The sequence below is a fragment of the Mesoplodon mirus genome (genome assembly GCF_964341445.2).
Source record: "Mesoplodon mirus genome assembly, chromosome: 3".
Taxonomy (NCBI): Eukaryota; Metazoa; Chordata; class Mammalia; order Artiodactyla; family Ziphiidae; genus Mesoplodon; species Mesoplodon mirus.
This window is the reverse complement of record NC_138978.1, coordinates 28,000,928-28,018,522: the sequence shown is the minus strand read 5'-3', so window position 1 is coordinate 28,018,522 and position 17,595 is coordinate 28,000,928. Positions and strand designations below refer to the sequence as shown.

General features: G+C 42.0%; 1 protein-coding gene across 3 annotated transcripts in view; it reads right to left on the bottom strand.

Annotated features, from left to right (window-relative positions):
- Nucleotides 1–112: 112 nt before the first annotated feature.
- Nucleotides 113–17,595, bottom strand: part of ZCCHC17 (zinc finger CCHC-type containing 17) — a 55,023-nt gene continuing 37,540 nt past the window's right edge. For all 3 annotated transcript variants that reach the window (XM_082613053.1, XM_082613052.1, XM_082613054.1), the window contains exon 8: nucleotides 113–1,608. In XM_082613053.1, the coding sequence (XP_082469179.1) occupies nucleotides 1,447–1,608 (162 nt within the window). In that variant the 3' untranslated portion in view covers nucleotides 113–1,446. The remainder of the gene's footprint in view (nucleotides 1,609–17,595) is intronic.

Genomic DNA, 17,595 nt, shown 5'->3' with positions numbered 1-17,595 from the left:
TGACATGATTCTGGGAGTCTGTTTCTATGTGTGTCAGAGAGTAGGCAGAAATGACTACCACTCAGGAAGAAGCACTGGATGAGAGACTGAAATGGACAGTCTCAGGGACAGTGATAGCTGATCACCTTACACGTACAAAAAATAAAACAGCTGTACCTACAACTTCCCTTTACACTGCCCCCTCCCTATGGCCAAATGAGCTAGTCCAACCTGGAATAATCACTCAGTGGTGGGGCTTCTGAACTGTCACCTCAGGTCCATCCTGCACTGAATGCTTTTGGGTGTGGACAGTTGCTCTTCTCTGTGGAATGCTGTGGTCTCTCTCCAGAACACAGGCTTAGGACACAGGATCCAGGCTTGTGCCGGTGGTAATGGGAGAAAATGCCCACGGGCGCAGATGACTGCTGAGCATCTGCCTATGTGCTAGGCCATTACTCATGGTTCAAATTCTTACTGGTTCTCTAATCAGCCCTGGGGGAGAGGTCATCTGATCATTACAGAAGTGAGGGCTTATAAGTGATCTAAGAAGGCTGTGACTTGCTAGTGCCTCTGGCGCTGTACCTTAGCTGGGCCACTCTCCAAGTTCTAAGGTAACATGTTAAATGTTTTTCTGTCACCTAATGCAGCCTCAGTGACTTTTAAGTCTGTAAGTTACAGGAAGAGGGATTATACCAATAAGGACTCTCAGTAAGTTTAAAACCAAGCACACTTCCATTTAGGGCCAGGAATTTAAGCAGAGACCTGAAATGGAACCAACTGATTCACATTGTGGTAAATACAAAGTAAAGCAATGAACTTGGCTTGAGCTGTCTGGTTCAGTGATCGGGCGGAACGTCACACACAAGCTCAGTCACTGCAAACAATGGTTTTCTGGCTGTGACCACTGGCTGTCACTTCTAACATAGTAGAATCATGTTAGGGGGAATGGAAAAAGTGAGCACCACTTCTTACCATGTTCTCCCTAGTACTGCCAGTCTCCCTCTGCCCCTGTGTTGGATGCAGCAGAGATCACCCACCAGTCAGCCCAAGGCAGGCCAACAGGGAGGGGCCAATCACTCTGTTCTCCAACTACGGCCAGACTCACCTCCACAGCAGTACCTGTGGCTCTAGCCTGGACTCCTGTACAGGAGTCTGGCTCTGGCAGTGGCAGCTGGAAGAGGGTAATAGGACCTTCTGCTGAATGAAGGAAGTTGGGTGAATGAATGGGTCAGCTGCAGGGGTCACTTGCAAAGGGACTGGAGTGATAAGAAGACAACTCATTCAGGCAGATACTTTTGATATCTCCCAAACCTGCCTGTGGCAGGAGGGGAAGCCATCTCCCATGGGAGAGAAGTCAATGGGGGTGGAAGGCCATATTCTCACTACTGAGTCTTTCCAGGAGCCAGCGCTTCAAGGCACAAGGCTCCTGGTTCCTTCTCTCCACCACCCCCTCCACTCTTTCCACTCTCACTCCTTGTGCTTCTTCTTGTGCTTCTTCTTCTTTTTCTTCTTCTTTGCTGCCTTGCTGTCTTTTGACGTGTGCCTTGCCCTCTTGCCTGTATCACTCTCAGAGTCTGAGCTGTCAGAGTCAGATGACTTCCTGTCTCTATGTTTCTTTTTCTTCTTTTCCTAAAAAAAATAAATGAATAAAATAAAAACTCAACATTGTATGTGTATATTTGCTTTAAAAAATCATGGCCTGTAATCATTAGGGGATAACTTAATAGATTAAAAAACATTAATTAAAAAAACAAATTACATCTTTAAGTACTAACAAGAAAAAGTGCTCAAAATAAGCTAAGAAGGATCAAGTCATAACGCAGTATGTATTCTAGATTCCAGGGTATGTAACATAATACATGAGTGTATGTTTATACACACACACATATACATGCATACCATATGTACTATATATTTACATATATAAATTATAATATTTAGTACATTAAATCATAATATAATATGTATATTTAACATACCTGTATATATTTAAAATACACAGAAAACAATGGAAAGGACACAAACAGTCACAAGTGTTACCTCAGGAATGAACTGCATACAGGGAAGCTGAGGTCTTCTGCTGTCCTTTTTCATTTTTTTTTAAACAAGCGTTTATTACTTTCTTTCTCTTTTTTTCAGCCGTGCCACGCGGATTGCGGGATCTTAGTTCCCCGACCAGGGATTGAACCCGGGCCGTGGCAGTGAAAGCGTTGAGTCCTAACCACTGGACCGCCAGAGAATTCCCTATTACTTTCATTTTTAAAAAGCACAGGATATTAAAGCTGAAAGGAGTCCTTAGAGATCACCTAGTCTGACTAGAGACAGTACTTCACATGCCCAAGAATACGAGAGTAATGGATTTAGGACTCCTGACTCCCAGTCTGGTTTCTATTAGACCCTGCTGCCAGGGAAAATAACCGCCATCAATTAATAAGGCCCCACCTGCTGCCCTTGAATATTTACCATCTCTAACTTTCGCAACCAACCTTACAAGAGTATACTGATAAAGAAAAAAGCTCAGAACTTTCTCAACACTTCCCACCACACTACGCCACCAAATTAACAGCACAAATGCACACAAAGGCTGAGACCCTGATCCCCAGGCTTCTGTAGGGTACTTGGAGCAGTTTGTAAGCACTGAATAAACCTTTTCATTGATTGCAAATGTGTATATTGCCTTGGTAAGGTTTCTAAGAAGGAGACACTATGGGAGGCGAAAGTGAGAGTAGAAGAGGGCAAGGCTCCTGCTCCTCCTATTAGGCTTCCATCCAGCATTCTGAGAGCTGTAAGTCTGCCTGATAGACTAGGTCTTGGGAGCTGGCTGTGAGAAATGGTGGACAAAACACAGAACCAGGTGTTAGACCCAGACTTGAGTTCTGGCTCTGCCACTTACTATTACTCTTCTGTAACCCTGGGCAAGTCATTTCACCTCACTGAGGCCTAGTCTCCTCAAATGTAAAACAGATAAGAATAGCACCTATGTCACATGGTGGTGAAGAGATAGTATCTGTGGCTGGAGAAGTTGAAAACAACTTGACCCAGATCACACAGGCAGGGCTGGGATCTGCATGTAGATCATAGGACTGGAAATCTCCTGAGTTTTCCTTGATTGCACATGGCCCCTCTTCCTGTATAGTGATGGGAGGCCTCATGGTATATGGTGGTCAGAACAACAGTTTTGGAGTAACATAGAATTAAGTTCAGGGAATTCCCTGGTGGCACAGTGCTTAAGAATCCACCTTCCAATGCAGGGAACATGGGTTCGATCCCTGGTCCAGGAAGATCCCACATGCCGCGGAGCAGCTAAGCCCGTGCGCCGCAACTACTGAGCCTGTGCTCTAGAGCCCGCGAGCCACAACTACTGAGCCCATGCGCCACAACTACTGAAGCCCATGTGCCTAGAGCCTGTGCTCTGCAACAAGAGAAGCCACCCCAATGAGTAGCCCATGCACCGCAGTGAAGAGTAGCCCCCGCTTGCCGCAACTAGAGAAAGCCCACACGCAGCAACAAAGACCCAATGCAGCCAAAAATAAATTTTAAAAATTAAAAAAAAAAAGAATTAAGTTCAATTCCAACTCTGCCACTTACTAACTATATGATTTAGAACAAAAGACCTAACTTTTTTTTTTTCTTTTTTGGCCCGCGCCGGGTGGCATGTGGGATCTTACTTGTCCAACCAGGGATCAAACCGGCGTCCCCTGCATTGGAAGCACAGAGTCTTAACCACTGGACCGCCAGGGAAGTCCCAAGACTTAACCTTTTTGAACCTCAGTTTTCTTTTCAGTAAATTACAAATAATAAATACCTACTTCAAAGGATGCTATGAGGACTAAACATGGTAAGTACTAACTGTAGTGCCTGATACATGGTAGGAACTCAGTGGTAGCTAGAAGTATTGTATTATTCTCTTATTTCAGAGAACTCCCAGAATGTTCTGACAATCTGGCCAAGTATCTACAGCAGATGAGTCAAAGTTCTGAGAGAAGATTAATCCAAAATTCTTTCTTGGAGTCTCCAGTGGAGTAGAGAGAGGGGAAGCTTCCCAGGCCCAAGTTATCAAGCTGTAGGAACCATGGCTGGGAGAAGTTGAGAGTCGGCAAATCCATGGTTTGGCTTATGGTGTTGCAATTTCCTAGACGGCAAGATAATGGAAGTCAATCACAGGCTACATGGGCTTGGCAGCCTCACCAGTCTCTGCCCCTTAGGTAGGACAGAGTCCTGGGAAAGTAAACAAGCAGATGCAGAGTCTGGCACCAATTCCCCCAAGACTGGCCCAGCCTGGATACATAAATGAGAAAGGAAAGTAATAATACTTCCTTAAAAACAAATAGCACTTTAGTTTATCAAACTTCCTGCATCTCGTATCTTGTAATAATAATCTGGGAAGGTCAGAAGTCAGGAATTATTATTGCTATTTTACAGAGGTGAAAACTGCAACTCAAAGAAGTGACCAAAGACGAGACAAGAATGTTACACTTTCTAACTCAGAGTTTGGCGTTATTTCCACTTTCTCAATGATACAGGCTCAGAAGGAGGAAAGAGGAAAGCAAATCACTAGAGAACCCTGGCAAGCTAGAACGTTGACTCCAGGTAGCAAGGAGGACTCGGGGAGATGGCTTTCTAGACCTCAATCTTGATGTAAAAGCTCTTTTGCAACCCGAATTAAGAAAATCTAGTTCTCCAGCAGGTGGCATCATTTTCATTTTGCCTCTAACCTTGAGCTAGAGAACAAAAATTACTTCATATGTTGTAGTTCAAGAGGAAAGTTGGGAGTTGGAGTAGAGATGAAGTTGGAAAGTCAGAGGTGAAGCTAGCTTCTGGTCCCTTGATCAGATCAGGTCCCAGATCACACAGGGGAAGAGGAGCATAAGGTAAAGGGTAATGACCCAGAAGTGTGAGCTCATGGTAGACAGGCCGGAGGGGCAGGGGAAAGAAGCCATTGCTCAAAACCTCTCTCTGAGAAGCACATATCCTGTGCTACAGCAGCTAGCCCATCCACTTTCTCTATAGTTCTAAAAAAAGGTTAGCAGCAGCCCAGCGTGAGAAAAAAACAAAAACTGAGAAAGGGGAGTAACAGCAGTTAACACTTATTGAGTACCTAATTTTCTAGATGCTGGGCTGGGCATTTTGAACTCATACCCCATGACCTTCAAAACAAATCTATTAAGTGGGCATAATAATCTCTATATTTTCAGGAAAGAAAATTATAACTTCAGAGAGGTTTACTGAGATAAAGTAACTTGCCCAAATGGTAGAACCTGGATTTGACTCAGGCTGGGCCCCAAATTAGATGTTCTTTTTAGCTCTGTGTGTTAAAGCCAGCACCTAACTTAGCATTTGCTAGCCCAAAGGCACTGATCTAGCCAGAAATCAAGCAAGCAAGCAAGCATTTATTCTGTTTTATTTATTCTTAAGAATTATTCTTGAGAACGCACTGGTTATTTATTCTCTTATTCTTGAGAAATGACTGATTCTCAAGAGATAATTTGATTCTCAAACTGATTCTCTAGGGTTAATTTTTATCAAGTAGGATAGAGGGTGATTCCTGGTTAGAATTTGTACCAGTTTATCATAGCTTGGAAGGGGTAAGACCAGAGGGAGAAGGTTATTAATCAACTCACAAATATTTACTGAACTTTACTACCTATAAAGCATTTTAGAGGGCCATAGTTACATACAGTGTTGCTTAGGAGATAAGAATAGATTTTTAATAGAATTCAGACAAATACAGAGTACCTACCAGTGCAAAGCCATAGTTGCATGCAAAGTAAACACATTCAGTAGCTCAGGAGTGGTGACTGGCACCATTCCTCCAAACCTGAGCCAACCTCATCAAACAAGGGAAAGAATAACTCCCAATAACCATACAGTACATTCATTCAACAAATATTTGTTGAGTACCTTCTAAGAGCCAGTAATATCTATTAACTAATTTGTCTCTTACAGTACTTGAATGACCTTAGAAATCAGGGAACAGAAGCCTTCAAGGGATACACTAATCAAGGAGAAAGTTTAATTAAGATACTAGGCAGTCCATGGAAGTGATGTAAGAAAAGTACAAACAACATGCCATGGACACACAAGGGAAAGAAATCAACTATGTCTGAGGAATTTGAGGATGGCCTCACGGAGGATATGTAATGTGTTGTGCTTTTGAAGGATGAATATGGCTTTGGCAGGTGGAGTAGTGGAGACAGAAGAAGGGGACTGAGGGCCTTCCAGCCAGATGGAAGACAGAATGAAGCAAATGCCTGAAAGATCCTGTGTGGCATACTTACCTTGTACGGGATCCCATCCCTTCTTTCCTACTCAAAGACATTGGTCCAGGAATTGTCCCCTCTCTCCTGCATCAATTTTTCCTTCTTTAATGGCTCATTCCCCAAAATAAACAAATGTGCTATAATAGTTCCCACTTTGAAAAAAGAACAACCCTCCTAAACAATTTTAACCAGGTTGTCAACCCACCACTCTACTGAAACAGCTCTTGTCAAAGTTACCAGTGATCTCCACATGGCCAAATTTATGGTCAGTTCTTAGGCTTCATTTACTTGATCATGTGGATTACTAATACTATCTATTAACTAGCTTGCTACTTCCACTTTTGCCTTCTAACCATCTAATTTCCATACCGTAGCCAGAATAATTCTCTTAAAAGATAAGTCAGATCATGTCATCCCTCTAGTAAAATGCCTGATGACATCCATCTCACTCTAAGTGAAAGCTGAAGTCCTCAGATTCTCCTGTAAGGCCCTGGTTTCCTCTAACTCATTCACTTCCTCCAGCTACACTGGCCTCCTTACTGTTCCTTAAACATGCCAAGCTCATTCCCAATATCTAACTATTGTACTTGTTGAAATGTTCTCTCACCACTTATCTGAGTAGTAGCTTGCTTTCTCACTTCCTTCAAAGATCCACTCTAATGATGCTTTATGAGAAAGGTCTGCCCTTACCATCCTGTCTAGAATGGCAAGTCAGCTATCCCCTTACCCCATTCTAGCACTCCCTAGCTCTCATCACCAAACTGATTTTTCTCCGTAGCACTTTTCAGTACTTGAAATATTAGTATTATTTTATATGTATTTACTAGTTCATTGTCCGTGACTCCCATTAGAAAGTAAGTGCCGTGAAGACTGGGATTTTCCTGTTCTGTTCGCTATTGTTGCTGCAGTGACTAGAACAGAACTTGGCACACAACAGAAATTCGTCTAATGAATGAGGTTGGAGTGCAGTGTGTGAGGGAAGGCACTGGTGAGAGATGATGCTGGGATGTTGGACAGATTGTGAAGAGTCTTAAAGGAACTCAGACTTTATTCCATAGAAGAAGGAGAATCCTGAAGGCTTCCAAGCAGACTACACTGGACGACTCTCTGTGCTCCAGCAGAGCAGGCCCAGGACTGGCAACATCTCTCTCAGATAGGCACCAGAAGTTCTCTGGAGAACAGAACAGAGCCAGCACTGCAGCCAAGGGGATGACATTCCTGTTTCTGTTCTTCTAATAATAGTACAGCAGAGAGTAATTATAGTAGCCATATGAAAGGAAGAAAATTATATTCTGGATCAAATGTAGCTAAACTTCATTAAAATAAGTCAGCAGCCTGATCCCCAAAGCAGATGCTTCCTCATAATACAGCCTGATTCAGAAAGACCCATGATGGCATATGATAAGTGAAAGAGGCTAGCAAAGCACATACCACAGGTTCATGAAAGATTATCCAGGGCTTCACTACAAAAACCTTTATTCCTATTTTATCAACCTCTTCATAGCCCATTTCCATTTGCAACACACAGCTTCCTCCTGTTCTAATTATGCCCAACAAAAATGACATAATTTTCAGACACTGGGATGAAAACCATCATGGTACTGAATAGGTATTGCATAGAACTAAACCAATATATACTAGATTTTTGGACAAGGACATGCATTCAATTCATGTATGAGGTGGGGGGCTCAGGGCTAGAAAGATCTCTTACTCCTGCCCCTACTCACCAGCAGCAGCAGGAGTCAGTCCCTATTACTCTCCAAACTGAGGGTAGGCCTCACTGAGTGAAGGAACCTGGGGAGTTACACATGGCACATACGATGGAGTCTATCAATTCAAAGGTGCATGCCTATATGTGCCAGGCACTATCTGAAACAGGTGACACCCTTTCTTTATCCTGGCCATTTCCTGATTTCCCAACATGCCTAGCACCTTCTCCTGTCTTAGAGACTTTACATTAGACATTCTCTTCTACCAGACTGCAGAAAGAAGTGGGACAATGAAGCAGTCTTGTAAAGAAGCAGAGATGAGAACCCAGTAGACTGTTTTTGACTTTCTGGTTCTAATTCTGGATGGCCCAGAGCCAACTAGTGCTGGAACAGGTGTCCAAATCTGCCACTCTTGCACACTCCAAAATATCCATCTCAGGTAGAAATTTTTACTGATAAGGAAAGCCAACCTGTTGGAATCAAAGATTTAGATGGGGGAAAGAAACAGGAGGCCTGGAAACTTGGTTTATGGTTGTGAACAAAAACAGATCAATAGAGAGCATATCCCTAGAGCAATTCACTTTATCAGCTTGGTGAAATACATTTAAGGAATACAAATTCACGTAAAGCAAATAAATGAAACACATTTGAAAATTTAAAAAAAAAATCAATAGATAACATCAGATGATTACTAAGGGTAGCTGGTAACAGAGCAAAAACTGGCCCAAAAGTGACCTTATAAGACCTGATAAGTCACTCACCTAACACAATGCACAAAAGAAAAGTGTGAGGCACTCAATACATAGTTGTTGAGTAAATAAATAATTGAAGAGCTAAATGGATTAATGGTAGAAGTGTGGTATAGAAAAGAATATTGGGTTAGTAATCTGAAGAACTGGGTTCTTATTTCAGCACTATCTCTTATAGTTGTGTGACTTCAGGTGAGACAATTTCTCTTAATCTCCATTTTCCTAAGGTGTAAAATGGTGGGATAATAATGCCTACTCTGGCTACCACACAGGATTGTGTAAGGATAAAACAAAATAAAAAATGAAGATATTTTGAGGCTTCCCTGGCGGTCCAGTGGTTAAGACTCCACGCTTCCACTGCAGGGGGCATGGGTTCAATCCCTGGTCGGGGAACTAAGATCCTGCATGCTGTGCAGCGTGGCCAAAAAAAAAAGAAAAAAAAAAAAAGATATTTTATGAACTGTAAGTACTAAACAAATATAAGGCATAAAAGATAATAAAGAGATTAACGACAAGGTGAAAAGATAATGACCTAGAAGATATCTTGGTAGAAACAATGGGCATCAAGGGGGAAGTTTTTACAGTTTCAGCTCCCTGGAGCACTTTTTTTTTTTTTTTTTTTTGCTGTACGCGGGCCTCTCACTGTTGTGGCCTCTCCCGTTGTGGAGCACAGGCTCCAGACGCGCAGGCTCAGCGGCCATGACTCACGGGTCTAGCCACTCCGCGGCATGTGGGATCTTTCCGGACCGGGGCACGAACCTGTGTCCCCTGCATCGGCAGGCGGACTCTCAACCACTGCACCACCAGGGAAGCCCCCTGGAGCACTTTTTAATCAAAGAGGACTCATGAGTTAGAAGTTCATATACACAAAGGTACTTTAAAAATAATAAGGTATGATGATTATTACTGCCATTGTTCATCAGACCATTTCTCTACTAAGTGAAGAGCGACAGAGGGTAGGATAATGAGTTGACTAAGCAGGTCATAAAGCGCCTCATACCTAGCAGATCCTTCATAATTATTTTGGTGAACTGAAATACACATCTCAAAGCAGCTTTAGAAGCAAAGCAATAACTAATTGCACCAGGTGTATTAAGCAATACAAAAACAACCAAAGACCCACAGAAGTGAGATATCTGCAGAACAACTTCAGGAACCTGACAAATACCATTTAACCCCTAAAAGGTTAAAAGAGAATGAAAAACTCCTAGAACATACAAATAGAATCACAATTAAAAATCCAGCTCTACTATACAAGTAAAATTGCCTATTTGTAGACATCATCTTACATGTAGAAAATCTTAAAGATTCCACAAAAAAACTGTTAGAACTAATCAGTGAATTCAGAAAAGTTGCAGGATACAAAATCAACACACAAGAATCAGTTGTATTTCTCTATACTGACAATTAGCAATCCGAAAAGAAAATTAACAAAACAATTCCATAGCATCAAAACAATTCCATAGCATCAAAGAGAATAAAATATTTAGGAATAAACTTAACCAAGGAGGCAAAAATACTTGTACACTGAAAACTACAAAACAACGTTGAAAGAAATTAAAGACAACACAAATATATGGAAAAACATTAATGTTCATGGATTGGGAGACTTAATATGGTTAAGACGTCAATATTACACAAAGTAATCTACAGATTTGATGCAACCCTTCCAAAATCCCAATGACATTTTTTGCAAAATCAGAAAATTTCATCCTAAAATTCATATGGAATCTCAAGGGACCCCCAAAGAGCCAAAATAACTTGAAAAAGAACAATGTTGGAGGACTCACATTTCTTGATTTCAAAACTTACTATGAAGTTAGAGCATTCAAAACAGTGTGGCTCTAGCAAAAAGACAGACATATGGACCAATGGAATGGAATGAAGAGTCAGAAATAAACCCTCATGTGTACAGTCAAATGACTTCTGAAAAGAATGCCAAGACCATTCAATGGGGAAAGGACAGTCTTTTCAATAAATGGTGCTGGGGATGACAGTCTTTTCAACAAATGGTGCTGGGGATACTGGATATCTGCATGCAAAAATATGAGGTTGGAACCTTACTTTACACCATGTTAAAACAAACAAACAAACAGCAACAACAAAAAACCCTCAAAAAGTGGATCAAAGATCTAAATGTAAGAGTTAAAGCTATAAAACTTTTAGAAGAAAACAGAAGGAAAAAGCTTCATGACGTTAGATTTGGCAATGATTTCTTGAACATAACACCAAAAGTACAGGAAACAAAAGAAAAAAATATATAAGCTGGACTTCATCATGATGGAAAATGTTTGTACATTAGAAGACACTATCATATACTTAGTATGTGAACATACTTAACACTCCTGAACTGTACTTAAAGATGGTTAAGACGGTATAAGTTTTACGGGTTTGTTCACCACAATTTTTTTAATGTAAATCTGAAAAATAAAAATAGAACACTACCAAGAGTGAAAAGGCAATCCAAAAAATGGGAGAAAATATTTGCAAGTCATATATCTGATAAGAGACTGACATCTAGAATATATAAAGAACTTTTTGAACCCAGTGTCTGTACTTAAACCCAGTCTCTGACCACAAAGCCTCTTTTTTCTTTTTTTTAATATCTTTATTGCAGTGTAATTGCTTTACAATGGTGTGTTAGTTTCTGCTTTATAACGAAGTGAATCAGCTATACATATACATATATCCCCATATCTCCTCCCTCTTGTGTCTCCCTCCCATCCTCCCGATCCCACCCCTCTAGGTGGGCACAAAGCACTGAGGTGATCTCCCTGTGCTATGCGGCTGCTTCCCACTAGCTATCTATTTTACATTTGGTAGTGTATATGTCTGTGCCACTCTCTCACTTCTTCCCAATTTACCCTTCCCCCTTCCCGTGTCCTCAAGTCCATTCTCTATGTCTGTGTCTTTATTCCTGTCCTGCCCCTAGGTTCTTCAGAAGCTTTTTTTTTTTTTTTTTTAGATTCCATATATATGTGTTAGCATATGGTATTTGTTTTTCTCTTTCTGACTTACTTCACTCTGTATGACAGACTCTAGGTCCATCCACCTCGCTACAAATAACTCAATTTCATTTCTTTTTATGGCTGAGTAATATTCCATTGTATATACGTGCCACATATCTTCTTTATCCATTCATCTGTCGATGGACACTTAGTTGCTTCCATGTCCTGGCTATTGTAAATAGAGCTGCAATGAACATTGTGGTGCATGACTCTTTTTGACTTATGGTTTCTCAGGGTATATGCCCAGCAGTGGGATTGCTGGGTCGTATGGTAGTTCTATTTTTAGTATTTTAAGGAGCCTCCAAACTGTTCTCCATAGTGACTGCATCAATTTACATTCCCACCAACAGTGAAAGAGGTGCACTCTGCACCTCTTGCACAGTGATGATAAAGCCTCTGTTTTTAAGCAACAGCTACTAGTAGCTGACACGCACTGGGCTTTGCTGTATGCAGGCACCATGCTCAGAGTTTTACGTGCATCTCCGCATCCTAACAACCTTATGAAGTAGATGCTTATTGTTCCCATTTTATAAAGGCAACAGATTCAGAGAAGTTTAGTAATTAGCCTAAGTTCCACAGTGAGGAGGTGACCCAACTGAGATTAGAAGCCAGGCAGTCTGTCTCCACAGCCCAGGTTCTTAAGTACATCCTCTACTGCCTTCAGAAAAGGAATTCCTCAGCATCCACCTAATGTAATATTGCATAGCCACTGCAAATGAGCATTTTAAGACTATGTGGTGGGCTTCCCTGGTGGCACAGTGGTTAAGAATCCTCCTGCTAATGCAGGGGACATGGGTTCGAGCCCTGGTCCAGGAAGATCTCACATGCTGCAGAGCAACTAAGCCCGTGCGCCACAACTACCGAGCCTGCACTCTAGAGCCTGTGCGCCACAACTACTGAAGCCCGCACGCCTAGAGCCTGTGCTTTACAACAAGAGAAGCCACCGCAATGAGAAGCCTGCGCACCACAACAAAGAGTAGCCCTCACTTGCCGCAACTAGAGAAAGCCTGTGTGCAGCAGTGAAGACCCAACACAGCCAAAAATAATAAATAAATTTATTAAAAAAAAAAAACTGTGGCAAAAATGGAAAGATGATATGACAAAGTAAAAAACAGGAAACAAAATTATACATACATTTTAATTACATCTAGGTAAAACATGCATTTGAAAACAGCTAGAAGAAAATATGTGCCACAATAATATAGATTCTGGTAAAGTAGTAAGATTATGGGTTGCCCTTCTTTTGTTTTATATTTAAATAATGAGGTAATATGGTGGAAGCTTCCCATTTCCCTCTTTACATCAAGTCCTCAGACCTCTATGAGGAAGGCTAGCATCAAGAATAAAGATATGTAAAGCCAAACCCTGTGTTCAAAAATAAGCAACACTCAAACTATTATGCATAAAATAAGCTACAATGATACACCGTACCACAGCGGTCCCCCAACCTTTTTGGCACCAGGGACTGGTTTTGTGGAAGACAATTTTTCCATGGGGGATGGGGGGATGGTTCAGTTTGTAATGCGAGTGATGGGGAGCGGCAGATGAAGCTTCCCTCCCTCACTTCCTGCTGTGCGGCTCCGAGGGGCAGGTGGGGAGGACGGTTGGGGACCCCTGCTGTACAACACGAGGAAGAGAGCCAATATTTTATAATAACTATAAATGGAATACAACCTTAAAAATTGTAAATTGCTATATTGCACATCTGTAATTTATATAATATTGTATATCAACCATGCTTCAATTAAAAAAAATTTTTTTTTAAAAGCAATACTGGGCTTCCCTGGTGGCGCAGTGGTTGAGAGTCTGCCTGCCGAGGCAGGGGACACGGGTTCGTGCCCCGGTCTGGGAAGATCCCACATGCCGCGGAGCGGCTGGGCCCATGAGCCATGGCCGCTGAAGCTGCGTGTCCGGAGCCTGTGCTCAGCAACGGGAGGGGCCACAACAGTGAGAGGCCCGCATACCACACACACAAAAAAAGCAGTACTGCTTGCAGGGTTGGGGACAGTTGCCTCTGTGAGGGAGTTAGGCTAAACATGGAAATGCTGAAGGTTTGCAGAAGGCTTCTGGAGGTCAGCGCTTGAAGTAGGGGCCTTTGTTAATTTCTATTTATTTGGTTCACAGGAGAATAGTACCAAATTAAAATAATATCCCCACTGCTCTAAATCAGTGTCTTCCATGTGCCATTCTTTCATATAATAGTGCCACAATTTTCATTCCGTGTGTTTATAAACTGCTATTTTTTTACTTAAATTTTTTCTTAATATCTGAATTTCTGCTTTAAAAAGTCCTACTTAAAAGGGAAACTTTATAACAGCACTGTAAACAGAAAACTTGCAGCCCTTGTCTTAAGCAGAAGATAACTATAAAAATAAATACATAAAAAAGACACAACAGGGACTTCCCTGGTGGTGCAGCAGTTAACACTCCACGCTCCCAATGCAGGGGGCCTGGGTTTGATCCCTGGTTGGGGAACTAGATCCCACATGCATGCCGCAACTAAGAGTTCGCATGCCACAACTAAGGAGCCCACGTGCTGCAACTAAGACCCGGTGCAACCAAATAAATAAATTAATTTAAAAAAAAGACACATCAATGTTTTAGCTAGATATAATTTACTGCCTGCTAAAGGCAGTACTTGAAGAGGACTAGGGTTAGACAGTTTGTTTTCACAGGAAGCAGTCTGGATTTTTTTTAAAGTACAATGGGAAATCACTGAAGGATTTTAAACAGGAAGAGACATGTTCTGATTGGATATGTTAACAACCCTTTCCTGGGAATTAAAAAGAAATTTAAAAAAAAAAGAAAAAATGAGAAAAGACAGAAGAATTGAACAACTGAACAACAACATCATCCATTTTTACCTAATTGACAATAATAAAACACTATGCTCTATTGGAACCCTTGGGCACTGTTGGTAGGAATATGAAATGGTGCAGCTGCTGTGAAAAACAGTATGGTGGTTCCACAAAAAAATAAAAATAGAATTACCATATGGGACTTCCCTGTGGCGCAGTGGTTAAAGAATCCGCCTGCCAATGCAGGGGACACGGGTTTGAGCCCTGGTCTGGGAAGATCCCACATGCCACGGAGCAACTAAGCCCATGCGCCACAACTACTGAGCCTGCACTCTACAGCCCACGAGCCACAACTACTGAGCCCGCACGCCTAGAGCCCGCGCTCTGCAACAAGAGAAGCCACTGCCATGAGAAGCCCGCACACTACAACGAAGAGTAGCCCCCACTTGCCGCAACTAGAGAAAGCCCATGCACAGCAATGGAGACCCAACACAGCCAAAAAATAAATAAATAAACTAAATGAATAAATTTTAAAAAAAAGAAAAGAATTACCATATGATCCAGCAACTCCACTCTGGGTATATACCCCCCAAAATTGAAAGCAAGATCTCAAAGAAATATTTGTACAACTATGTTCACAGCAGCATTATTCACAAAAGCCAAAAGGTGGAAACAATCCTAGTATCAACAACGAATGAATGAATAAGCAAAATATGGTATATGCATACAATGGAATATTTTCAGTCTTAAAAAGGAAGGAAATTCTGACACATGTTATAACATGGATGAACCTTGAGGACATCATGCTGACTCAAGTAAGTCAGTCACAGAAAAACAAATACTATATAATTCCACTTTATAAGATACCTAGAGTAGTCTAAATCATACAGACAGAAAGTAGAATGGTGGTTATCAGGTGCTGGGAGGAAAGGAGAATGAGGAGTTATTGTTTAATAGGTATAGAGTTTCAGTTTTACAAAATGAAAAGGGTACTAGAGGGACTTCCCTGGTGACACAGTAGTTAAGAATCCACCTGCCAATGCAGGAGATACGGGTTCGATCCCTGGTCTGGGAAGATCCCACATGCTGCGGAGCAATTAAGCCCGTGAGCCACAACTACTGAAGCCCGCGTGCCCAGAGCTCGTGCTCCCCAACAAGAGAAGCCACCGCAATGAGAAGCCCGCGCACCACAACGAAGACCCAATGCAGCAAAAAAAAAAAAAAAAAGGAAAAGAGTATTAGAGATGGATGGTGGTGATGATTGCACAATAATATGAATTTACTTAATGCCAAAGAACTGTACACTTAAAAACAGTTAAGACGGGGTAATTCCCTGGTGGTCCAGTGGTTAGGACTCCACACTCTCACTGCCGAGGGGGCGAGTTCAATCCCTGGTTGGTGAACTAAAATCCACAAGCTGTGCAGCACGGCCTCCCGCCAAAAAAAAAAAAAAAAAAAAAAAAAAGATTAAGACAGTAAAATTTATGTTACATATCTTTTTTTTTTTTTTTTTTTTTTTGCGGTACGCGGGCCTCTCACTGCTGTGGCCTCTCCCGTTGCGGAGCACAGGCTCCGACGCGCAAGCTCAGCGGCCACGGCTCACGGGCCCAGCCGCTCCGCGGCATGTGGGATCCTCCCGGACCGGGGCACGAACCCACGCCCCCTGCATCGGCAAGCGGACTCTCAACCACTGCGCCACCAGGGAAGCCCCTACGTTACATATCTTTTACTACAATTAGAACAACAACAACACTATACCCAAAGGCTGCAGATTTTGGTTTCAGCAACTGGTGACCCATTCATTGAGATAAGGAGGAATATGAAGGGAGCAGCCTTGGGTAGGAGGAACATTGAAGAGTTTTGGAGTGTGCTAAGCTTGATGTCAACTCGACAATCAGATGGAGATGTCAAATAGGCAGTTGAATATCTAAATTTGAAGTTCCAGAGAAAAAGTTAGAGAGAGAATTACAGACTTGGAGAATTACAGACTTGGATTTAAAAAAGGATACATATACTTAATTGGGGGATTATTAGCACATAAATGGTATTCAAAACCACTGGACAGGATGAGATCACTTAGGGAGAAGGTAGTTAGAGAAGAGAAGGGAGTAATAAAAACAGCCACAGCCTCGAGCAGTCCACATTCAGAATTAAAGCAGAGGGCAAAAAATCATATTAATGAACAGAATTGAGCAGTGAGATAAAGAAGGTGCTTTTTCAAAACAATCAGATGCCCAGACCCAGGCCCTGTGAACTTGGTACTCAAGAGGTAGAAGGCAAATATGTAGTTTTAAAATCTCCCTAGGCTAGTTCAATAGTCTGAATATAAGTGAGAGAGGGAAGCAGGTGAAATGCACAGTAGTAGTGGGAGTGGGAGGAAGGAACAGAATTGGGATATTATAAGGTACCATGGACAGGACTTGGTGACTGACTAGGCATGGGATAGTAAGGAGAAGAAAATGAATTACATATTGTTTCTTTCTTGGGAGACTGGGAGGTTACTGCTGTCATTAAAACTAATACAAGGTAGAAGGATAGAAACAAGGGTTTTGGTTGTTCAAGGAGCACAACGATCCTACTTTGCCAGTTAAGGAACTGAAGTTAAAGAGCCCTAAGTTATATAGCTGGTAAGTAGCACAGAAGGGCCTCAGCCTACATCTGATTGACTCCAAGCCAACGTCTGAAGTATCAGTGGGATATTACTTAGTGATGTGAAAGTGGTCAGGGCAGCTGAAGTCTTAGGAGGGATGTGATCACCCAGGGAAAGAATATACAGATCGATATATTATTATCCATATACTTGGGGTAATTCTTTTTTTTTTTTTTTTTTTTTTTTGCCTCTCACTGTTGTGGCCTCTCCCATTGCAGAGCACAGGCTCCGGACACGCAGGCTCAGCAGCCACGGCTCACAGGCCCAGCCGCTCTGCGGCATGTGGGATCTTCCTGGACTGGGGCACGAACCCGTGTCCCCTGCATTGGCAGGCAGACTCTCAACCACTGCGCCACCAGGGAAGCCCTTGGGGTAATTCTTAATAATGGTACAATGGACCTTCCTCCTCATCTAAAAAATGAAGATAATACTGAATTTGTAG